General features: G+C 58.0%; 1 protein-coding gene across 1 annotated transcript in view; it reads left to right on the forward strand.

Annotated features, from left to right (window-relative positions):
* TRPM2 (transient receptor potential cation channel subfamily M member 2) overlaps positions 1-23,475 on the forward strand; it is a gene marked incomplete at both ends in the record, with an annotated part of 42,927 nt that overhangs the window by 17,803 nt on the left and 1,649 nt on the right. The window contains 21 exons of the mRNA XM_079704754.1: positions 376-497; positions 722-1,060; positions 3,146-3,283; positions 4,745-4,874; positions 5,063-5,208; positions 5,847-5,959; positions 6,382-6,595; positions 8,077-8,195; positions 8,708-8,840; positions 9,278-9,449; positions 13,630-13,813; positions 14,892-15,073; positions 15,306-15,438; positions 16,080-16,167; positions 17,631-17,718; positions 18,394-18,551; positions 19,134-19,210; positions 19,386-19,487; positions 20,708-20,794; positions 21,252-21,357; positions 22,901-23,002. Of these exons, the coding sequence (XP_079560880.1) occupies positions 376-497; positions 722-1,060; positions 3,146-3,283; positions 4,745-4,874; positions 5,063-5,208; positions 5,847-5,959; positions 6,382-6,595; positions 8,077-8,195; positions 8,708-8,840; positions 9,278-9,449; positions 13,630-13,813; positions 14,892-15,073; positions 15,306-15,438; positions 16,080-16,167; positions 17,631-17,718; positions 18,394-18,551; positions 19,134-19,210; positions 19,386-19,487; positions 20,708-20,794; positions 21,252-21,357; positions 22,901-23,002 (2,933 nt within the window). The remainder of the gene's footprint in view (positions 1-375; positions 498-721; positions 1,061-3,145; positions 3,284-4,744; positions 4,875-5,062; positions 5,209-5,846; positions 5,960-6,381; positions 6,596-8,076; positions 8,196-8,707; positions 8,841-9,277; positions 9,450-13,629; positions 13,814-14,891; positions 15,074-15,305; positions 15,439-16,079; positions 16,168-17,630; positions 17,719-18,393; positions 18,552-19,133; positions 19,211-19,385; positions 19,488-20,707; positions 20,795-21,251; positions 21,358-22,900; positions 23,003-23,475) is intronic.

Consider the following 23,475-nt stretch of genomic DNA (forward strand, 5'->3'; position numbering starts at 1 on the left):
ATGTGATGGCCTTTTGGTCCAACTTTTGAGTGTGAATCTGAAATGCCTTCTTTTCAGAGACCCGTGTCTAGTTTACACTTAGGGTGGGGGCTTAACCAGGAGCTGGGGACAGAGTGGAGGGCTGGGGTGAGTGGGAGTGTTGACAGAAACCCAGAGATTCTCTGATTCTACCACTGAAAGGAAAAGGGATTTTATAAGGGTGCATGCAGGGGAAGGGTGGGGGATGGCGGTGATTTTGTGACCGAGCACCTTATCTGTTCAATTAAAATGATGGAGACGGGTTGGTGACACACCCCTCCCTCTCTGACTTTGTTAGATGGGGAGTGGCTTGGAGGCCCAGATCAAAGCCCCTGACGCGTGTGCTTTTACCTGCAGCCTCTCGGAGCCACGACCACTTTGGCCACGAGAACTGGGACCACCAGCTGAAGTTAGCAGTGGCGTGGAACCGCGTGGACATCGCCCGGAGCGAGATCTTCACGGACGAGCGTCAGTGGAAGGTGAGGCCGCAGGGGGTGCCCTGGGGAGGGGCTTGCCAGGCCTCGGAACAAGGGCAGGCCCTGAGGTGGCCTCATCCAGACACCAGCTCTGCCCTCAGTGAGGGCGGCTGGCACGTCTCCTCCTCCCGAGACGGGAGACGCCGGCATCCCCGTCTCAGGGGCGCTGAGATAAGGGTTATGCGGGGCAATGACCACATGCACAGCCCCCCACGGCCCCCTCTCAGCCCTCAGAGCTGTACCCCATGATGACGGCCGCCCTCATTGCCAACAAGCCCGAGTTCGTGAAGCTCTTCCTGGAGAACGGGGTGCGGCTGAAGGAGTTCGTCACGTGGGACACCCTGCTCTACCTGTACGAGAACCTGGAGCCCACCTGCCTGTTCCACTACAAGCTGCACAAGGCGCTGGCCGAGGAGCCCGAGCGCCCGGCGCCCCGTGTACAGATGCACCACGTGGCACAGGTGCTGCGGGAGCTGCTGGGGGACTCCACGCAGCCGCTGTACCCGCGGCCCCGCTCCAGCGACCGCCCGCGCCTCCTGCTTGCTGTACCCAACCTCAAGCTCAGCGTGAGTGCTGGCTGCGTGCTGCGCGCACCGCTGTGTCCTCGGACCTTTGAAACACGGGCTTTAGTTCTCACTGGGAAAGTCCGCTTGGGCTGCCGTGACACAGATGGGGCGGCTTACAGAACAGGCGTCTTCTTCTTCTTGCCCTGGAGGCTGGAGTCAAGGTCAATGTGTCGGCGGGTGGGCTTCTGGTGAGGTCTCTCCTCCTGGCCTGCAGGGGACCAACCATCTTCTTAACCTGCCCTCACACGGCCTGTCCTCAGTGTGTCTGGTACCGTTTCCTCTTCTCCAAGGAACACCGGTCCTGTTGGACCAGCACCCCACTCTCATGACCTCATTTCACCTTGATCACATGCTTGAAAGCCCATCTCCAAATACAGTCACATTAGGGGATGGGGCTTCAACATATGAAATGTGGGGGACACAGTTCAGTCCATAACTCTCCCTTTCTGAAGACCTCCAACGGTACAAAAAGTGATGTGGGGAAAATGCTCTCCCCTGTGCCCTGTACCCCGAGCCCTGCTCACAGGTGTAATCGGTGTCTGTGTAGCCAGGTCAGCATCTCCCACTCTTATCTGTGTGAGATGCATGTGTGTTGCAACAACAGGACAGGGGCTTTTCTAGTCTGCATCATTATTTGATGGGAATCCCGCAGCCTCTCAACATTAAGTACAACGCTGGCATTTGTGTGTGTGTTTATGTGAGGGAGCCTCTTCTTCCGACTTAGTAAGTTTTTACAAACGAAGCCTCAGTGCCGATCTTTGTCAGATGCTTTTTGAGGAGTTGAACTGCTCTTCTTTGACCTATGAATTTGGTGAATTATAGGTCGTTATTATTTTTTGATTCCCGTTTTGAATCTCAACTCGATTGCAGGGTAACATGTATTTAATATGGTGTTGGATTCCCAATATTTTTAGGGTTTTTGCATCAGAATGTTTAAGTCTTTAATTGTAGTTTTATTTTGGGGGGGTTATATTTGTCAGGTTCTGGTATCAATTTTATGTTAGCTTTGTAAAAACATTGGGAAGCCTTTCTTCTTTCTCTGCCCTGGAACGGTTTATGTGGCTGGAGTTCACTGCTTCTTACAAGCTTGGCAGACTCCCCTAGGAGTCCATCAGGGCCCGGTGCCTTTTTGAGTAACTGATAACTTTCTCATCTTCTTTCCTGATGGTCCCAATGTTTAGGTTTTCTGTCTGTTCTGAGATCATACTTGATTTTGTTTTTTTCCTGCTAGGAAATTATCCACTTCCTTCAGGTTTGCAAATCTGTCCATTGTCCTGTGTGAGCTATTCCTGACCCCTGAGAATGATGGGACTGTGGCTTGGTTTTATATATTTACAGTTCTGCCTTTCTTGATTCCACTGTGTTTAAGATGTCCAGTTGGAATGTGCTCAAGTGGAAGCTCACACAGACCCATGTCTGTAATTTAAGAAGATGAACTAATTTTTCTTTTTTTATAAAGATGAGTCTTCAGGTGATTTCTAAAATCACTTAAAGAAAGTGCAATTTTGTGTGTGATGTGGGAAATGTGTTCTTTGCTTCTGGGAATTGTTTCCAGACTGTCTGAGGATGTGTTTATTTACTGATGGGCCAGGAAGCCTTGGTTCTCATATCACTGTAGGTTGAGTGTGTCTGGGGTCAGGGCCTTCCCACTCACACGTGGCTTTGTCTGTCTGGTGTTTCTTGCTGACCTTCTCTGCAGGAGACATGGTGTAGGTTCCCTTGAGGAGCTTACAGCATGAATCTATTAACAGACTCTGTGTTAGAATTTTACTTCATAGAAAAAGGCTTTGCTGCCAGCAGATAAGAGTAGGAAGCATTGGGGTGCCTGGCTAGCAACAAGGGTCTACAAATATTGGTGTGGGAGGTAACTGGGTATTGCACTTTTTGGGTGTGTCTTCATGTCTCCAGAGTGGTGCTTTAAAAACCCCAGTGTGCATGAGAAAGATTTGGGTGTTGTTGGAAATGCAGTTTGCAGGGCTTATCCTCCAGGGACGGTGGGGCTGAGCTCAGGACCCTCAATAGGCCCCAGGGTTCTGATGCTCGTGGGGCCCTAGGTGAGGGCTCTAACTGTCCGCTGCTCACCAGGTGCAGGGAGTGAGTCTCCGGTCCCTGTACAAGCGTTCATCAGGCCACGTTGCCTTCACTGTGGACCCTGTCCGTGATCTTCTCATTTGGGCCATCATCCAGAACCGCCGGGAGCTGGCAGAAATCATCTGGGCTCAGGTACCCAGACCCGCTTCCTGGCACGCATGGCTATGGGTGGACCAGTGACAGGGCTCTAGCTGGGGCTCCTGACCAGAGAGCCAACCGCAAGGGGTGGGTAAGTAGCACAGGGCCATGCAGGGAGGGCAGTGGGTGTCCACAACACCAGAAGGAGCTCAGGGTGTCCAGGGCTGGAGGACAGAGAGCTCGGCCCTAGGCGCTAGGCAAGAGGAGAGTTTTTAGAAAGCAGTGCCACACAATCTCCTCCTGGGGTCTGTCTGGGCCAAGGCCCCCCTGGCACACACACCAAGCAGGCCAGGCCACCCTCTGTGACCCACACATTCTGGTGGTCAGCGCACGTGCTGTGCCCCCCACCCTGCCCCCCCCAGTCAGTAGACTCTGCAGGCAAATTCCATCCCCGGAGGGGCGGCCTCTCTTTCCATTGATGGTTGGGGGTCTCAGACTCAATCTGTTACTAAGAGGGGTGCTTCCCAGGTGCCGCTGCCCTGAGCTGTTGGTGGGCCGTCTGGGAACACCTGCCAGCTGGCCTGTCGGCTCCTAGTCCCTGGGCCTGTGTGCGGCTTCATCACCCGCTGCGGGGGACTTGCCGGGGAGCTCCCTGAGAAACAGGGCACTGCAGGCCCAAGTCTTCCTGTGTGGTTTTCCTTTAGTTCAAGCTGACTCTCCTCGTAACGGGAAAGTAAAGTTCTGTAATTTTTTCTCAGAGAGGCCCTGCTTTTAGGTGCTGGCATTTCCAGGCTGCTCTCAAGAGCCCGCTCCCCGCAGGGTCCCAGCAGAGGCTCTGGTGGCTCCCCGCTTCTCTGTAGTTCTGGGAGGTTTGCCCTCACACAAGGTGCTTGGGGGAGGGGGTCGACAACAGAGCCGGGCCTGATGGTGGCCTCAGGTATGCCCCTTGGGGCTCAGGGGACAGAAAAGCCAAACTCGGATTTCCAGGCTCTGACACCAACCCCTCGCCTGGGCTGGCACTGCCCTCAGACCCAGCACCTCCGGGCTGAGCTTTGAGACCCTCCATGAGATTTTCTTGGCCCCCACTCTGGTACCTGGGACTGACAGTGCCACCGAGTCAGGGCACCCTGGGTTTGGACAGGGACGTGCGAGGGCCTGGTCCCCACCTTCCACCTTCAGGGTGCTCCATGCGTGAGGTTAGCCAGACCCCCGGGGAGCTGTGGGCCTCACACTGGCAGGGCTGTGCTAGCACCAGTGTCCAGTCCATGTTCTGGGGAGGCAAGTGGGCTGCCTGGTAAGCGGACCACTCCCACCGGCCCGTGCAGGAAACTGGCCACCAGCAGGGCTTACCTGTGATCTGGGTGAGCCCAGTGGTTCATATGGAAGGATCCACAAGTACTTGCTCCACAGCCTGTGCTGTCTCGGGGCCTCTGCTCTCATCACCCTGGGCGGTGTGTCGGGGGTTCCCAGGGCTGGACCATCCAGGTGCTCACGGTGGCTTCCCCTGGTGCCCAGAGCCAGGACTGCATCGCTGCGGCCTTGGCCTGCAGCAAGATCCTGAAGGAGCTGTCCAAGGAGGAGGAGGACACGGACAGCTTGGAGGAGATGCTGGTGCTCGCTGACGAGTACGAGCAGAGAGCCATCGGTGAGTTCCTGGGGCCGCGGCCTCCGCCCTGGGCTCAGCTCCTCGTGGGTCGCCCTGAGGCCCTCGCCCCGAGTCTCAGCGCCGTCCCTGTTCAGGCTGTGTCATCTGGAGAGGCCATGCTCTGACACTGTCCTCGGCTGTCACTGCTGGGGACACGGCTGCTGTGACGTGAGCTCCCTCCCACCCAGGGGTCTTCACCGAGTGCTACCGGAAAGATGAGGAGAGAGCTCAGAAGCTGCTGGTCCGCGTGTCGGAGGCCTGGGGCAAGACCACCTGCCTGCAACTGGCCCTGGAGGCCAAGGACATGAAGTTCGTGTCTCACGGGGGCATCCAGGTGACCTTCCAGAAACACCTGCCGCGCTGCTGCAGGGGCAGACGCGGCCTCCCACTCACACAGACAGCACAGGAGGTCCCCATGTGGGAGCCCCCAGCAGGCCCCCAGGAGGTCCCAGGGACAGGACTCGGATGCCCACCCCCTCTGCCTGGGGCCTCGGAGGGGTACGTGGAGGGGGCAGGGCATCCTCTTGGAGCACCGAGTGCAGGATCCTTGGTGACGTGGCGCACGTGGCACACAGTGGGTGTCCCTCGGAACCCTGGCGCTTCCTTGGAGCACAGCCTCCTGCTGTCACCATGTCCACAGCACTGTCGTGTGCCGGCCGTGCTGGATCCCAGGGACGTGGCGGGGAGGGGGTCCTGTCCACACCCCCACACCCCCAGAGAGAGCTCAGAGGGGCCAGCTGGTGAGAGACGGGGAGACAGAAGTCCTGGGCTTGAGCCCTGCTCTCCGCCCCGTCTGTCCGGGAGAGCTGGCCCTTCCCTGCCCACAGGGAGCCTCTTCCTCGGCCGGGAGATGACGGGGCCTGTGCTGAGTTGCCACCGCAGCGTGCAGAGTCACTCCTCCTGGGGGCCTCAGGGAGCACGGGGTCGGGGGTGGGGGACGCCCGTCGCCCTGACCGGCCCCTGTGTCCACAGGCCTTCCTGACCAAGGTGTGGTGGGGTCAGCTCTGCGTGGACAACGGGCTCTGGCAGCTGGCCCTGTGCATGCTGGCCTTCCCGCTGCTCTACACGGGCCTCATCTCCTTCAGGTGCCAGCCTGGCTGCGGGCGGGGGCCGGGGGCTGGGGGCCCGGGGGCCCGGACCTTCCATCCCAAACGCCCTCTCTCGGGGGTCCTCACCGCTGCCACTGATCCCAGGATGGAGGGGACTCAGGCCTGGGGGAGGGCCCGCCGCCTGGGCGGAGACCTGCTCTCGCCCAGTACCCGCAGGGGACCGAGCGCCGGCCCGCCCGCCCCATCCACCGTGGCCTGAGTATTTTGTTACAGCCCGAAAGGAACCCGAGGGCCCTTTGGGGACCCCTCCGTGGGGCCGTCTGGCTGAGCCCCCGCTGAAGCCATGCGTGCAGGGGCAGCAGCCGCGTGCGGGTCCCGGGCCCCCCTTCTGTGCGCGGGGGCCCATGGGGGCCGTCAGGCGCCTCACGGCCGCGGCCCCCACCCACGTGTGCCCGCAGGGACAGGCGGCTGCAGGCCGGGGGCGGCCTGGCCCGCGTCCGCGCCTTCTTCAGCGCGCCCGTGGTCGTCTTCCACCTGAACGTCCTCTCCTACTTCGCCTTCCTCTGCCTGTTCGCCTACGTGCTCGTGGCGGACTTCCAGCCCCGGCCCTCGGGCTGCGAGCGCCTCATCTACCTCTGGCTGTGCTCCCTGGTGTGCGAGGAGCTGCGGCAGGTGGGGCCCTGCCCGGCCCCAGCCCCACCCCCTGACCCTCCCGCCCCCGGGCAGCTCCCTGCGCTCGGGCACTTTCTCCCGGTGGCCCTCGGCCCGGTGCCATCCCCGGCGGGACTCACGGGGCCGCTGAGAGCCGGGCAGGGCCCCTCGGCAAGGGCGGCCTGCGGTCCAGCAGCCACACCGGCGCTTGCCCCTCCCCCACCTGGCCGCCCCTCCCCCACCTGGCCACCCCTCCCCAGGCGCTGCTTTTTGCTTGAAACCCTCTCTGATCACCCCGAACGGGGTGCCCTCACCACGTGGCCTCCTGGACTTGGGGGGCGTGTGAGACCCCAGCTACGCTGTGAAGGGCACTGCAAAGCGTGGGGTCCCGAGACCACTCTTGGGTTTGGTAATTCTCCAGAAGCACCCCCAGCGCCCTGAGCCGGCAGCTGGTGGTCACGGGCGAGTGACCGACCGCACAGGAGGCCACAGGTTAACATCGGCCGAGGGTCGGGGTGCACGGCAGCGTCCGTCCAGGGATTCTGGGCACAGAGCTCCTGTTGCCCCCTCCCCTCGGTGGGCAGGGTGTTTCCTGGGGGTCGGTCAGGTGCTGAGGGGTGGCCCACCCCAGTGTCCAGCCCCTCTGGAGGCCAAGCTGGTCCTGCGTGGTCCAGGCCCTGTCCTGAGTCCCGTTGTGAGACGACCTGGTGAACAAAGACCCCTTCTGGGCTCGGAGGCCTCCTCGGGTGCCCGGAGCAGAGGGAAAGGCTGATCCCCACAGCTTGTCCGCCCCCCCGTTACCACACTGTCCCCACCTGCCGGTACCTGGAGGCAGCCCGTGAACGTGACCCTCAGCTGGTGTGGGGAGGGGCCGGCCGCTGAGAGACGCCCGCTCAGACTCATCCCTGCTCTCTGAACTTGGCATCCACGAGCCCCAAGATCCAGCCAGCTTAGCTCACGTGCGTCAACACGACCGCCTGCGGGGGACCCTAGGGCACTGTCAGGGTCCCCAGGAAGGAGGTGCAGGGTGGGCGGCCAGGCCTGGGGCCGCGCTGGCTCTGCGGGCCTCGCCTCGTCCTGCACAGCCTCCTGCAGCAGAAGCCCCCGGTCCCTGGGCCCCGGCCTCACCGCAGGCAGCCCCAGGACAGAGGGCAGCCCCTTCTCCCGGAGTCTGCCTAGCGGTGCCAGGAAGGGGACCTGGCTGCTCCCGTGGGGCCGCCTGCCCCGCGCACCCAGCTGCTGGGCTCCGGGTTGGGGACTCCTGCGGGGCAGGCCAAGCAGGGCTGCGGTCCCTCCACCGTCTCTCCCTCCTCTGGGGGCCGCTGCAGGGGGCAGGGAGCACGCCCTGTGGGAGGGGAGCTGGCCCCTGACACCTTCGCTTGAGGCTGGGGCCAGCGGAGGCCACGTGTCCTGCCCGCGGCCCCTCCCCAGGAAGCCGTGGTTTGCTGGTTGCTGGGGCAGTGAGAGGCATAACGCACCGGCCCCGCTGTGTCCCCTCCCAGCTCTTCTATGACCCGGACGAGTGTGGCCTGATGAAGATGGCGCTCCTGTACTTCAGCGACTTCTGGAATAAGCTGGACATCTGTGCCATCCTGCTCTTCATCGCGGGGCTGACCTGCCGGTGAGCAGCCTCCCCGTGTGGTGCCCATCCCGTCCATCCCGTCTATCCCGTCTGAGGCAGCCGCCCCGCAGGGCTGGCTCTGGATGAGGCCACAGGCCAGGGCCCCCCCGCGGGGCTCAGCTCCTCTCTGGACGCATCTGTCCCGAGGGTGCCCTGCCCCCGCCCGGGGACAGTGAGGGAACCAGGGTGGAGACTCGGGGCTCTGTCACTGCGGGTAGCTGCCGTGTGTGTGCGCCTGCATCCCAGCCTGGGGCTCGGACCTCTCCACTGCCCGTCAAGGCTGCGCGTGTCTGCCCTGCCATGACCCGCTTTCTCCACCAGGCGAGACTGCCCAGCCCAGCCTTCTGGTTCCCGTTGGGCTTCTGGACTCTCCTGGAGGCTCTGCCCCTGAGCTCATACCCAGCTTTAGTACTTTGGGGTCCCGGGGTTGCCCCTGGACTGGGGCAGGTGCACAGGAGGCTGGGCCCAGGCCCTGGGGCGGCCAGCTGAGGCCCCTGCTTCTGCCCAGCCAGGCTCATCCCCTCGCTGCTGTACCCCGGGCGCATCATCCTGTCCCTGGACTTCATCATGTTCTGCTTGCGGCTGATGCACATTTTCACCATCAGCAAGACGCTGGGGCCCAAGATCATCATCGTGAAGCGGATGGTAAGGGAATGAGGGTCCTCTGATGTCAGTTGCAAGTGAGGTGCCCCAGGGCTTCAGCACACCCCGTTAGATCCCCAGTCCCTGCCTTGCCCCTTGGGCTCCCACCCCCGGGCACGCCCGTCTCAGGTCTTTGCCTGTATGTTGCCTCCTCCAGGCAGCCTTGCCTGATCTCCACAGCTCATTCCTGATCCCGGTTACAGCTCCCATCACTCCCCTCCTGGTCATGGTCACGTTGGACCCTTCCTGCACTTCAGGGGGTGCCCAGCACACATTTGGGGTGTTGGGGCAGCCCCAGGGCTGTTCCCTCGGAGCTCCTGGCTCTAGGCGTCCATGCCGTGGGCGTCGATGGAGTCCCCCTCCACTGCAGGGCACACAGGAGCCCACCTGTGGGCAGTGCGGGTGTGGGGCTGCAGCCTGGTGTCTCCCTGTCCCCGCAGATGAAGGATGTCTTCTTTTTCCTCTTCCTGTTGGCCGTGTGGGTCGTGTCCTTCGGGGTGGCCAAGCAGGCCATCCTCATCCACAATGAGAGGCGGGTGGAGTGGATCTTCCGGGGGGTCGTCTACCACTCGTATCTCACCATCTTCGGGCAGATCCCGGCCTACATCGACGGTACGATGGGCCCTGACAGCCTTGGGAAAGGAGGGGCCAGCCCAGCAGGGGTCCTGCAAGCTCACAGAAGTGGGGGAGGGAGGGCCCGGGGGCTGTGGCTCCTGCAGTGCCTGTGGCCGAAAGAGACAGGTACACGCTGGGTCCAGCTGAGCAGGGAGGGCGCCAGCTGGCAGAGCCTGAGCCGTACCTCGCAGCTTCGGGGAGATGGGGCCCTGGGGCATCAGCTGACCCCCACCCCCCAAGCATTAAATGCTGCCCTGTTCCCTGTGTTCCTCCCACTGCAGTCAGAAATAAGTCCTCCTTCTCTGGACACAGAGAACAGTCTCTCTGTACTGAGTTTGTTCTCTTGAACAGCTTCATTAAGATTTAATTCGCATTACCGTAAAGCCCAGTGGTATCAAGTGTCCGCTGCAGTGGTTTTTCGTATATTTACAGAATCTAATTTTAGAACATTGGCATCACCCCAAAGAGACACCCCGTGCCCATTAGTAGTCCCCCTCCTTCCCCCTTCCCCTCAACCGTAGGTGACCTCTAATGGGCTTTCTGTCTCTATAGCACTTGCGTTTTCTGGACATTTCATATAAAGTGGATCATGCAATACATAGTCTCTTGTGTCTTGCTTCTTTTTTTTTTTTAAGGTTTAATTTTTATAGTCAGCGCATGATGTACATTTTACCATGACCTAATAAAACCACACATGCGTGAGTATAACTGAACAAATGTTTGACACATAATACTGCGTCTTGCTTCTTTTTCTTAGCATAATGTTTTCAGGAGTCGTGCGTATAGTGGGTCTGTGTCAGCATTGACTTCCTTTTTGTTGCCAAATAACATTCCATTGGATGGATTTGCTATGTTCTGTTTATCCATCCATAAGCTGGTGAACATTTGAGTTGTTTCTACTTTTTGGCTCTTATGACTAATGTTTTCTATACATTTTTGTGTGGACACGTTGTCGTTTCTTTTGGATGTATACCTGGGAGTGGAATGGCTGGGTCACATGGTAATTCTGTGTTTAACTTGTGCCAAACTGTTTCCCACAGCAGCTGCACCAGCAATGTATGAGGTTCCAATCTCTCCACATTCTCACCAACACTTGTTATTATCTGTCTTTTTTGATTCTAGCCACCCTGCTGGGCAGGAAGTGTATCTCACTGTGGTTTGATTTGCACTTCCCTGATGGCCAATGCTGTTGAGCATCTCCTCATGTGATTACCGAGCCATCTTCTTTGGAAAAATATCTGTTTCTGTCCTTTGCCCATTTTTCAAGTGGGTATTGGTCTTTTCATCGAGTTGTAAGAGTTCCTTACATATGGTTACCAGTCCCTTATCATATATATGATGTGCAAGTATATTCGCCATCCTGTGGGTTGTCTTTTCACTTTCTTTATGTTGTCCTTTGAAACACAAAAGTTTTCAGTTTTGTTGAAGCTCACCTTGTCAATCTCTTTGATCATTTGTGCTTTTGGTGTCATATCTAAGAACACGCTGCCCAAGCCAAGGTCAGGAAGACTTATGCCTGTGGTGTTATTCTAAAAGTGTTATAGCTTTAGCACCTACTCTTGGCCTTTGATCTATTTAGATTAATTTTGTATGCAATGTAAGAGTCATTCTTTTACAGCAAGCATTCAGTAGTTCCAGCACCCTTTGTTGAAAAGACTGTTCTTTCCCCATTGAATTGTCTTGGCACCCTTGTCAAAGATCAATTGACCATGAATGAAAGCGTGTATCTCTAGGCTCTCAGTTCTATTCCACTGATCTATGTGTCTACCCTTGTGCCAATACCACAGTCCTGGCTAGTATAGCTTTGCAGTAAGTTTTAAAATCAGGAAGCGTGAGTCTTTCAACTTTGTTCTTTTTTCAGGATTGTTTTGGCCTCTGGGTCCTTGGGTCCACATGAATTTTGGGGTCATCTTATCAATTTTTCCAAAAAGAGCATCTAGGATTTTGACTGTAAACATGTGATGTCTTCCACTTATTTAGATCTTTCATTTCTTTCCATAATATTTTTTATTTTTCAGTGTGTAAGTTGTACTTCTTTTGTTAAATTTATTCCTAAGTGTTTTATTCTTTTTCATGCTGTCGTAAGTAGAATTGTTTTATTAATTGGATTGTTTACTGCTTGTGTATAGAAATACACTATATTTTGTATATTGAACTTGTATCCTGAAACCTTGTTGAACTTCTTTATTAGTTCTAATAGTTTTTAAGTGCATTTTTTGGAGATTTGCTATGATCATGTCATCTGCAAATAGAGATACTTTTACTTGTTCCTTTCCAGTCTGGATGTCTTTTATTCTTTTTCCTGCCTAATTATCCTGGTTAGAACCTCTGGTACAGTGTTGAAACGTATCAAGAACAAATGTCTTTATCTTGTCCCTGATCTTAGGGGAAAGCTTTCAGTCTTTCACTACTAAGTACAATGTGAGCTATGGGTTTTTTGTAAATATCCTTCATCAGGTTGACGAAGTTCCCCTCTATTCCTAGTTTCTTGAGTGTTTGTATTGTGAAAGGGTGTTAGGTTTGTCAGATGCTTTTCCTGCGTCAATTGAAATGTTCATATGTTCATTTATTTTCTTTATATTATTAATATGGCATATTATATTAATTGATCTTCAGACGTTAAACGAACTTTGCATTCCTGGGGTATATTTCACTTAGTCATGGTGTATAAATCTTTTTATATGTTGCAGGATTCAGTTTGCTAGCCTTTTGTTGAGGATTTTTGCATCTATATTCTTAAAGGGTGTTGGTCTGTAGCTTTCTTTTCTTGTAATGTTTTTGTCTGGTTTTGGTATGAGAGTGATACTGGCCTCATAGAATCACTTAGAAAGTAGTCCCTCCTCTTTTATATTTTGGAAAAACTTATACAGGATTGGTCTTAATTATTCTTTAAATATTTGGTAGAATTCACCAGAGAAGCCATCTAGGCCTGGACTTTTCTTTGTGTGAAGTCTTAAAATTACAGATTCAATATCTTTACTTGTTATAGGTCTATTTATATTTTCTACTTCTTTTTCAGTCACTTTTGATAGTTTTTGTCTTTCTAGGAATTTTTCCATTTTTTTATAAGTTATCTAATTTGTTAGCATACAATTTTTTGTAGTATTTCCTTATAGTTTTTTTTGTTTTTGTAAGGCTGGTTGCAATGTCCTCTCTTTCAGCTATGATTTAGTCATTTGAGTCTTTCTTTTTTTCCTGGATCAGTCTAGCCAAAAGGTTGTAATTCTGTTAACCTTTTCCAAGAACCAGATTTTGGTTTTGTTGATTTTCTTTATTGTTTTTGAATTCTCTATTTTATTTATTTGCATTCTTCTCTTTATTATTACCTTCCTTCTGCTTGCTCTGGGTTTACTTTACTAAAATGGAAGGTTATTTTATTGATTTGATCTCTTTTTTAAAAAAAATACAGGTATTTCTAGCTATTATAATGAGTTTCTAAGAAAGTTAGTAGGACTTTCAAAACTATATTTGATTACAGAACAGTGCATACTCATTGCTAAAAAAAACTTTAATTCAAGTTAAATATAAAGAAGAATGTTCATAATCCTACCTCCCAGAGTTAACCACTATTAACTTAGTATATTTTCTCAGAGATTTTTAAATGCACAAACGGAATATATATTTATGTTTTGTAATAGTATATTACAAATATTATAATAAAGGATAAATAGTATCCTTTACTTTTCTGCAATTGTGTGGCTATATTTTGTTTTGTAATAACTCGTTCCACATATAGGAATGCTGCCTCTGTAGCGTTTTTCCTTTCTCGTGTCTCCCTTCTCTTTTTGATGGCTGTTAATTTTCTCTTTGAATTCTTTCCCAATGCATTTTGCTCCCCAGGGTTGGGACCTGTGTCTTATGATGACACAGCCCCTCCTGGTGCTGCCCCCGCCTGGGGCCCAGAAATCGCCCTGGTGGGATGTTTGGATCTGGACAGGGGCACGTGCCCACCTGGAGTACAGGTCTGGCTCCTGGGCTTCCCTTGGCAGCCGCACTTCCTGCTCACGAGGATGCTTGGGTGTAGATGGATGCCCCTCTTTGGGCCGCCCTCACGCCTGAGCCGACAGCTGAGGTCACCCAGATGTGTGGGTGTCCAGGTCTGCGGGGTCATCGCCCAAGGACCCTTGTGCTTCCACTTGGCTTTCCTGGTTCACCTGCCCCCTCCCTCCCGATGCAGGCGTGAACTTCAACCTGGACCAGTGCAGCCCCAACGGCACCGACCCCTACAAGCCCAAGTGCCCCGAGGTCGACGCGGCGCGGCGGGAGCCCGCCTTCCCCGAGTGGCTGACGGTCATCCTGCTCTGCCTCTACCTGCTCTTCACCAACATCTTGCTGCTCAACCTGCTCATCGCCATGTTCAAGTGAGTGCCCTGCGCCGGCCTGGCCGGGTACACACCCCTTGCCCTCCCCCCATCCCCGTGGGGTACGGACGGGGCGGAGCCCGGGACCCGGGACCTGGCTCAGCCCAGGTTGACCATGTGCGGCCACACTCTCTGGTCACCGCTGAGTCCATCCAAGGCACTGCTGCTGCGGGACCAGCGCACGGACCATGTGCCTGGAGGCTGCGGGCTGGGGCACATGGACGTCTTGCTCCTCCCACCCTGGAGGGAGGGGCTGCGGGGCGGCGACCTGGCTGAGGCCGGCTCTGGATGTGGAGGTGCGTGTCACACTTATTGAAAATCGGACGATGCAGGATGACCTGTATTTGTTTTCCATGGCTCAGGGCATCGCCAACCCCTCAGCGCCCCTCCCGGCCTCTGCAGAAGGGCCCCTGGGACCCTTGGTGACCCTGGTGAAAATCCCTGAATTCCTGGTTTGGGCACCGTTTCTCTTCCCTTTCATCAGCTAGTGTGATGAGGTCACCACTTTCTGATTTACCACGTGTTCTGAACAGTGGGAGACCCTGACCTGTGCTGGGCTGTGATAGAGACAGAGAGGCCAGAAGGCCGGCGGCAGGGGCTGCATCTTGGCCCTGCCTGGCCTCCCTCCCTCCTTCCAAGGGCCTCTCTCTGGCAAGGATTCGGGTCAGTTGAAGTCCATCCGCAAGACACACATGTTGCAGAGAATAAACGTGTCGGCCTGTTGAGGGCACCGTCCCTTCTGTTTGTCAGATTCAAGGGACGAGCCCCTCTTAGAGTCCAGTGCAGGACACTGTCCATCTCCCAACACATGCAGCTCTGTTTTACCCTCTAGCGAGGTTTGTAGAACCTAAAATCTAGGTCTTCTTTCTTCCTTCTCCCCTTGGCTCCCAGGAAGCTCAGAATTCTGAGGCTGGCAGTTCAGCTGCCTTTTCCTGCATCTGGAGTTGCCCCCCTGGGTGGTGTGTATGCTCTTTATGGGCCGTCATGGCAGACACGCCGGGCAGTGACACGGGTGTTTTGGTAGCTGTGTTTGGGTGGCCCGTGTTCCCCTGTAACCAGTGCTCCCTGCCCCCTGCAGCTACACGTTCCAGCAGGTCCAGGAGCGCACGGACCAGATCTGGAAGTTCCAGCGCCATGACCTGATCGAGGAGTACCAGGGCAGGCCCCCCGCACCGCCCCCCTTCATCCTCCTCAACCACCTGCATCTCTTCATCAAGAGGGTCATCCTGAAGGTCCCCACCAAGCGACACAAGCAGCTCAGTAAGCTGCCGGCCCCTCATCCCAGAGCTGCGTCTGGGGCGCAGACGGGGTGGAGTGGGGGCCGCAGCTCCTTGGAGAGCTCTGGAAGCTCGGTGGGCGTGCAGACTGCTCAGGCCACAGACTTCCCACCAGCCCACTGGGGGCGGGTGCAGACTGGCTCCTCCGGCCCCTCAGGGTCCCAGCCCCTCCCTGGGGGGTCCCCAGTGGGTCAGAGGCTCCCCTCCCCCGACAGAGAACAAGCTAGAGAAGAACGAGGAGGCGGCCCTCCTGTCCTGGGAGATCTACCTGAAGGAGAACTACCTGCAGGACCAGCAGATCCAGCAGAAGCAGAGGCCAGAGCAGAAGATCCAGGACATCAGCGACAAGTACGGGACCAGGGCGGTCCCCTCGGGGCTCCTGACACGTTTCCTCTTTGTCACACAGCACACGTGGCGCCGGTGGGGGGGAATAGAGCTCAGGAACCCCACACGCAAAAGACGAGAGCGTCTGGAAGTATTTTTCGTATAAAAACAGAGGCCGCATTGGGTGCAATTCCTATGTTGTAGCAAAAGAAGACAGAAACCAAAGAAACATTCCCCAGACAATGGTGCTGCGTCCTCCTCCTTCCAAAGTCCCCAGTGGCGCCCAACGGTAGCTTTCCCCATTGTGACTTGGCTGTGGTACTCGTGGCAAATCGAGGCAAGGAGCCAGGCGTGTGCGCGTCTGCACACCTGCGCCTCTCTTCCAGCCGTGCCCCCCACCAAAGCCCGAGGCTGTTGGGGCAGCCCTGTGAGCCGGGGGCATCCGTTGGCTGAGAGATCGTCCCCTTGGGCCACTAGGCGGTGCTCATTCTATACGGAAACGTATGGTACAAATACCTTCAAATTAAGAGGAAGATGCGTGAAATTAAGGCCACCAGAGCCTGGGCTGCTGGATCTGATAGGCCACCCACCTGCAAAGAGGCACCAGGCTTCCTTCACATCCCGCCCCTGGCTGGCCTGCAGGGCTCAGCTGTGTCCTCTTGCAGGGTGGACACCATGGTGGACCTGCTGGAAATGGCACATCTGAAGCAGTCGAGCTCCATGGAGCAGAGACTGGCCTCCCTAGAGGAGCAGGTGGGTTCTGGGCTGGGACCTGTGTTTCTGGGCACGGCTCCGATGGACGGGAAGGTCGCTCTGTGGTGTGGTGGCTTTGAGAGTGCGCATACTGGGAAACCAACCAGGAGAAGGGGGCGGTGACATCGGGGCCATTGCTCCCAACTGGCAGGGGCACCTTCTCCGTCCTCCAGAGAATTCCACCAAACGCTCCCCTGCCTGAGCTCTGCCACACCGCACTGTGTGGCGGCCACATCACGGGCTGGTCTGAGGGAACAAACTCTTGACCTTCCCCTGGCCTCCTTGGAACTGTCTCCTGAGACAGGCACTGTCTCCAGACTCTGCATCTGGAACCTGGGAGGGGGCCGTGGAAATTACTAACAGCCCTTGGCTGCTTTCTCAGGCTGCCAGCTATGCTGGGAGGGAGGGAGGCCACGGGGCCAGCAAGGATGCGTATGGATGTCCGTGTGGACAACTGGACTGAGGGGCAACATCAGAAAGCAGCATGTGGATGTCTCAGAGCAGCTCCAGATGAGAGAGCGGTGGCCAGTAGGCAACAGGAGAGCAGCCTCCCCCTGCCCCTCCCCCTCAATGTCCACTGACAGCCCCCCCATCAGCTGGGCAGCCCTGAGTGGCCTCACATCCAAGAGTCATTGCCTCATAGGCCAGCTGGGCTCGGGTGCATGAGTGATGCTGAGGGACAGTAATGTGTATTAGTTCATCCATCCATCTATCCATCCATCCATCCATCCATCTGTCCATCTATCCATCATCCATCCATCTATCCATCCATCCATCCATTCTTCCATCCATCCATCTGCCCGCCCATCCATCCATCCACCCACTCATCTGTCCATCCATCCATCCATCCATCAATCCATCCATCCATCATCCACTCATCTGTCCTTCCATCTATCCATCCATCCATCCATCCATTCACTCATCCATCCATCCATCCTTCCAGTCATTCATCCATCCATCTATTCATCCATCCATTCATGCATCCAGTCCACTCAGTCATCCATCCATCCATCCATCCATCCATCCATCCCACGTTTCCTGTGCGCCTCCTCCGTGCCTGTACAGAGCTGGCCTTGAGAATGTTGGGGTGGCAGGCATTATCTCATCCTTGAGGAATCCCAGTCAGGGGGAGGCACAGACATAAAGGTTCATTGTCACAATGTAGTTCAGTAGGCACAGTGAAGGAGGTGGATGCAGGGGCTTCGGTCAGGGAGGCCTTGGGACTCCAGGACGAGGAGGGGTGGACCAGGCAGAGGCCAGGTCCCCGCCCCTCCGTGCCTCTCCTGCTGTGCCTTGACCCTGTGCCCCCCAACCCCGTGGGCCTGCCCTGGGTTCCTCTCCTCACTCTGGGTGCTCTGGCCCCAAGGCCTGTGCCTTGCGACACAGGAACAGGGTGGGTGGGAGCTGGGCATTTCGTGTGGGGGCAGGTGTTGACCAAATCTTGTTTTGAACGTGCCTTCCAGGTGGCCCAGACGGCCAGAGCACTGCACTGGATCGTGAAAGCCCTGAGGGACAGCGGCTTTGGCTCGGAGGAGGGCATCCCCACCCTGGGTGAGTGGAGGGCTGTACCAGCTGCTGGCCTCTACCACCTGTGCTCTTTTGCGTCCGGGGGTCCGTGGGGAGGAGAGGCAGCAGGCCCAGTGCCTCGGGGAGCATGGCCCACCCCACAGATATATGTGCAGAGTGTGGCCAAGTCCCCCACTTGACCACGCTGGGGACTTCCAGAGGTCGCCTGGCCCACAGCCCCATCCTCCTCCTGTGCATCAAGCTACAAAGTGGGGGCAGCTCCAGCAGATACCCGAGACCCAGTCACGTCGACTGGGTGACAGAAAGCAAGTCTTTGTTCCTAACTTTGCAGTCGGCCAAGAAATGGGCATGAGTAACCCTCCTGGGGTGTTGCTGGCCCCGAAGGAGCAGTGTGCTCTCCTCAGCTGGACAAGCTTCTGTAAGGGCCTGTGTGTCCAGCTAATTACTGAGAGCCCTGCTGGGAGCTGTCCAAGGTGGTGGTTGCCTGACCCCAGGTCGCTGTCCTCCTGGGCTGCAGTGCTGGGGGCCCTGGGGAGGGTACTGTCTTTGGGGCTGGCATTCAATCCGGGCTTGGGGAGGAAGAGGCAGCCCAGAAGTTTGGGGGAAAGGACCATAGAGGGTGGCCCTGTCCTGTGCGCCTGGCACCCGAGTCCGGGCCCAGCTTTGCCCACAGCTCTGTGGGGCTGTTCCCATTCCCAGCACCCCAGAAGGCCTCGGTGGGGCGGGACCCTGAGCTGGACGGCGGGCTGAAAGTGGAGGACCCGGGCGATGCCTACCACGTGGATGCCCGGCACCTCCTCTACCCCAACTGCCCCGTCCAGCGTTTCCCAGTGCCCAATGAGAAGGTCCCCTGGGAGGTGAGTGCCTGTTCTGCCACGGTGTCCTGAGGGGGGAGCAGTCCAGCCCCCTGGGCTGGATGAGCCCGCTGCGGCCTCACAGGGACATGACAACAGATGAGAAAACGAAGGCACGCGGTCCATGTGGCCAGAGGGGGTGGAGCTGGGGTTTGAGCCAGGACGCTGGTGGGCCTCCATCCACACACAGCCGACTGCCCTGCTTGTCCGACCCCCTGTCCCTAGTGAACGGTCCCTGCCCTGTTTCTGAGTGCCGGGGAGGCCGGAGGTGGAGAGAGAGAGGGAGAGATGGTTGAGGCATGTGGGTGCCCCCCTGGTCTTCTCTCTGGTTTTTCTTGGAACATTCCAGGCTGTTACTCTTCCCCAGTCTCTGCCAGTGGGACCCCTTCTCTCCTCTAGAGCCCAGCCTAGCCCCTCATGCCCCATCCTGGGGGCTGGGCCGGCTGTGTGTGTCCTCAGGTCTGCTGAGCTCGGGCTCCCAGGCCCTTTGGGCCGTCCCAGGGTCTTGGGCTCTGAGGTCAGCTGTCCTGGGTGCCAGCTGACCTGGGGTGGTGACCGACTGAGGGGAGCCCCCGTGTCGTGCAGACGGAGTTCCTTATCTACAACCCGCCCTTCTACACGGCCGACAGGAAGAACAAGGACCTGGTGGACCCTGTGGGGGAGTGAGTGCCCTGCTTCCCGCCTGGACGGGTGGCCCATCCTCCCTGGGGGCTGGGGCCATGCTGGGAGGGCTGCGGCCGGGGAGGGGCTCTCGTGGTGGACCCCCTAAGGGGTCACCGCAGCCGCTCTGCATCCCGCCGTCTTTGTCGGGGACGCGACCTCTCCTCTCGCTCCCAGCGCCCTGGAGCCTCTGTCCAGGATCAGCTACAACGCGGTGGATGGATGCCTGGACCGGCGCAGCTTCCACGGGGTCTACGCTGTGCAGGACGGGCTCCCTCTGTGAGTGCAGCCCGGCCCTCCTCCGCGGCCTCTGGGGTTTCCTTCTGGGGTCAGGTTTCCTCTCCGGCAAAGTGGGCGTTTTTCTGATAAAAACAAAGTACGGAAGAAAAGAAACATCCAGATAAGGCGTTTCCTTCGTGGGCTGGCCCCGCTGGCCTGGGCGCTGCGCCCTCGTCCCCCGATGTCACCTTTACGGCTTCCGTTCCTGTGGTGTGGAAATGGGGTAAAACGTGGACCGTCTGGCTGCCAGCTGCACCGATCGTGAGAATGAAGCAGGGGGAGCTGTTAAAGGGCCCCTGGGGTTACGTGTAGGGGACAGAGGTGTTTCCAGGTCTGAGCTCTGTAGGGACGGGCACTGAGCCCCACTGTACAGGTGAAGAATCAACATAAAGATGTCAGGTGACCCATGGCGTCAGGCCCAGCAGGCACTTAGCGGACGCCTACTGTGTGCCAGCCTGGGGTTTGGGGGTCCGAGGGCCTCCTCTGCTGGGGTTTGCTGGGGAAGCAGCACCGCAGGGCGGAGGCCGAGGAAGGAGCAGTCAGCACCTGCAGAGGGACCGCGGACGGCCAGGACGGGGGCTCCACGGGGCGGGCGGTCGGTGAGGGCACCGGGGGAGGAGGTGTGTGCTGGGCCTCTGGGGAGGGTTCTGGAACAGGGAGCACAGGCTGTGGAAGGAGGTGCTGGGAGACGGGTGGGGCAGGAGAACAGACGTGACCAGGAGCGTCTCCAGCCCCGACAGGGGAGGGCACTAGGGGGACGTGGTGCTCAGGACGAGAGCAGGACAGAGTGTCACGGCGGGGCAGGGGGACCGTCGGGTGCCAGGTCACAGGCCGGCCGAGGCCCTCGGACGCAGCACGATGGTCGGTCAGGCGCTCTCTGGGGGGGTCTGCAGTGGGGCTGGGCTTCTGCTCCCAAGGAGACCCCTTTCCTTTCCAAATCACGCCAAGGTGACCTGAAGCCTTGGAGTCCCCCAGGGACAGGATTCGGGGTGGACAGCCCCAGTGGGTGATGCGGAGTCGGCCATACCGGTCAAGGGGCCCATGGGCCTCGGGGGTCCGCGTCAGGGCTCCATACGGTGGCCTCCTTCCTGCTCCCGTCCATCCTGGGTCAGGGCAGGTATGGGCGGAACTGGCATGTGCCCCATCAGAGGCCCCGCTTGCTGCCCCGGCCTGGCTCTCCAGCTGCAGGCAGCAGGCTGAGCAGACCCCTGTCCGCCCAGGAACCCCATGGGCCGCACAGGGCTGCGCGGGCGCGGGGACCTCAGCTGCTTTGGCCCCAACCACACACTGCAGCCCGTGATCACCCGGTGAGTAGCCCCGATGAGCACACAGCGTGCGCCACGCGCCCTACCCCGTAGTGGCCTGGATAAGCGCGGGCGTGCCCCAAAACACAGGGCAGGAGCGTCTATGCCCCCAGGCTGCCCTCCCTCCCCTGTGGGTCCCCCTCCCTCAGAGGCCCCTTGGGGGAGGGACAAAGCCAGGGCCAGGGCTCACTACGCAGACAAAGTGAAAATCCATATCAATCTACCCGTCATTTCCAAAGAGTCAGAGGTGGAAGGGCCAGGTCCAGGGCACATGCTTCTTTAAGGCTTTTGATAGAAAAATCTTCTCCCCAAAGGCCTACCCGTTCTAGTCAGACCAGCAGTTATGGGAGCGATGGTTACTATCTCTGTGCCCCTGGAGCAGGCACTCAGGAGTGGGGGGGGGTGCCTTGGCCTCCCCCGCAGCGGGGGAGGGATTGACCTCGGACCATCCCTCCTGCAGCTGGAGGCGGAACCAGGACGGCGCCATCTGCCGGAAGGGCATAAAGAAGGTGCTGGAGGTGCTGGTGGTGAAGCGCTGCCTCTCCGAGCACTGGGTGCTGCCCGGGGTGAGCCCGCGCCCGCCGGCCCGGGGCCCTGCGTGCCTTTGTCCCACCCGCCGAAGGAACACCACCCACCTGTGGTCGCTGCCCTGGACAGCTCAGACTCTGTCCTTGGTTCTGAATGACAAAGGCCAGTCCTGGCCTTTTAGAGGGAATTCTCCCTCCTAGTACCTTGTTTTGCGGTTGTGAAAAGGGGTTCAGGTGCTCTTCAGAGTGTAAGCGCTAATTGAGCATGTACTGCATCCAGGGGGGCACCAGGCTCCGGGCTGGGGCTGCCTCGGAGGCTAGACTGGGTCTCCCTGCAGAGCTCAGGGGTGGGGGTCAGACGCGGCTCCCAGGTGGGTGTCTCAGGCATGCACCTGCCCCTAGCCCTGGGGCCTGAGCTGAGCCTGGGGCTGGGGACGGGGGTGCACAGGCCCTCAGCTCAAGGGCGGCAGCTCCTTGCAGGACCGAAGGCTGGCGCGCACCCCAGAGTCCTTGTGGTGATAGAATTGGGGTGTGGAAGGCCCTGGGCCTGTCCTATCCAAGCGGGCCCAACCGCTCAGATTCTGACCCGTCAATCTGCCCTCTGCCCCCCACAACCCTGTCACTGCTCTGGGGTTGGAGTAGGCTGACCCTGGCAGGAGGACCGTGTCGCCCCCCAGGCCCCCGGCTGGTCTCTGGGTGCAGCTCTGTCCGGGGTCCCCTCCTCTGAGCCTGTACCCAGGCGTCTGTGATTCGCCCAGCTCAGCAAGAGGCCGTTGGGTTTCCCCACCACCCACCCGGTGGCCCAGCAGCTGCTCTGCTGTGACAGAAAGTTAGTGGGTGTGTGTGGGGCAGAGGTGCCACTGAGAGTCTTCAGACCCCAACCAGGATTCCAGGGCCCTGGGCGGCTCCCGTTCTTGCAGCCATAGCCCCTGTGCCCTCTAGCTGAGGGAGCGCGGCTCTGAGCCCAGGCCCGGCCCTCTCCTCCCGCGGGTTCCCCGGCACCATTCAGCCTCCCTCTCTGGCACTTCAGTCTCTCCTGCCGATGGGCGTCTTCTGAGCTGTGTCCCTGTGTCCCCGAGAGAGGTACTGAGGGGCATCTGATGGTCCCTGCCACTGCAGCCAGCCAGGGGCTAGGGCGTCTCCAGGGCCTATGTGGATGGACGTGATGTGGACTGAGAGGGTCCCCTAGATGGATGGGGAGGGGAGTGCGGGTGCAGGCCCGTGTGTGGGGCGTCGGGAGTGGCCAGGAGCCTGGTGTGCCAGAGCACAGGCTGGAGACGGGGACAGGGATGCACACAGACAAGACACAGCCCGGCTGGCGCTCAGGGTGGTGGAGGTCAGGGGGCTGGCTCCCCTACAGTGCCCTGCACGCCTCAAAGGCTGTGCCACCCTCCTGCCCCGCGGGCTGACGTGGACTCTAGGCTCTGGGCAACGTCACTCCAGCCCCGAGGCAGCTGCTGTCAGACACTCGTCCGCCTGTGGCTCCAGGGGGCTGGCCTGCTGCCCATGCTGGGCAGGTGGCCAGAGGAAGCAGGTCCCCAGACAGCCGTGCTGACCCACCCCTTGCTCCCTCTCTGCTCAGGGCTCCCGGGAACCAGGAGAGACACTGCCCCGGAAGCTGAAGCAGGTCCTCCGGAGAGAGTTCTGGCCTTCCTTCGAGAACCTGCTGACGCAGGGCATGGAGGTGAGGTGATCTTTCTGCTCTGCTTGCACCTGTGCGTCTGGGGCCCCGAGGTGCGGGTTGTGACAGCTGCAGGGTGGGCTGCATGGAGCTGGGGAGCCTCCTGGAGGGACCCACGTGGCCGCGGCTCTGGGCACCTCGCCTTCTCTGTCTGTCTGGGTTTGCTCCTCCCGAGATCAAGTGGCAGGGGGCCACGGCCTCTGCCGCCCTGGGGCCGGGGCACGCCTGGCGTCCGGCCCACACTCCCTCTTGCCCTGAGCACAGCTGGGCCCAAAGACATAACTCTCTTTTCAGTTAATTTGCAAAGGCCATACTTTTAGGTACACATTTCCAAATCCACCTCGCTCTTTTTCAGGACCACATAATATTTTGTGCCATGATTTATTTAAATAGTCCTCCAAGTGGGCATCTGAGTCGTTGCTGGTTCTGTCTCTGTGGCATCTCAGGATGAAATAGGCAATGGCTGATATTTATGG

The sequence above is a fragment of the Hyperoodon ampullatus genome, assembly GCF_949752795.1.
Source record: "Hyperoodon ampullatus genome assembly, chromosome: 5".
NCBI lineage: Eukaryota > Metazoa > Chordata > Mammalia > Artiodactyla > Ziphiidae > Hyperoodon > Hyperoodon ampullatus.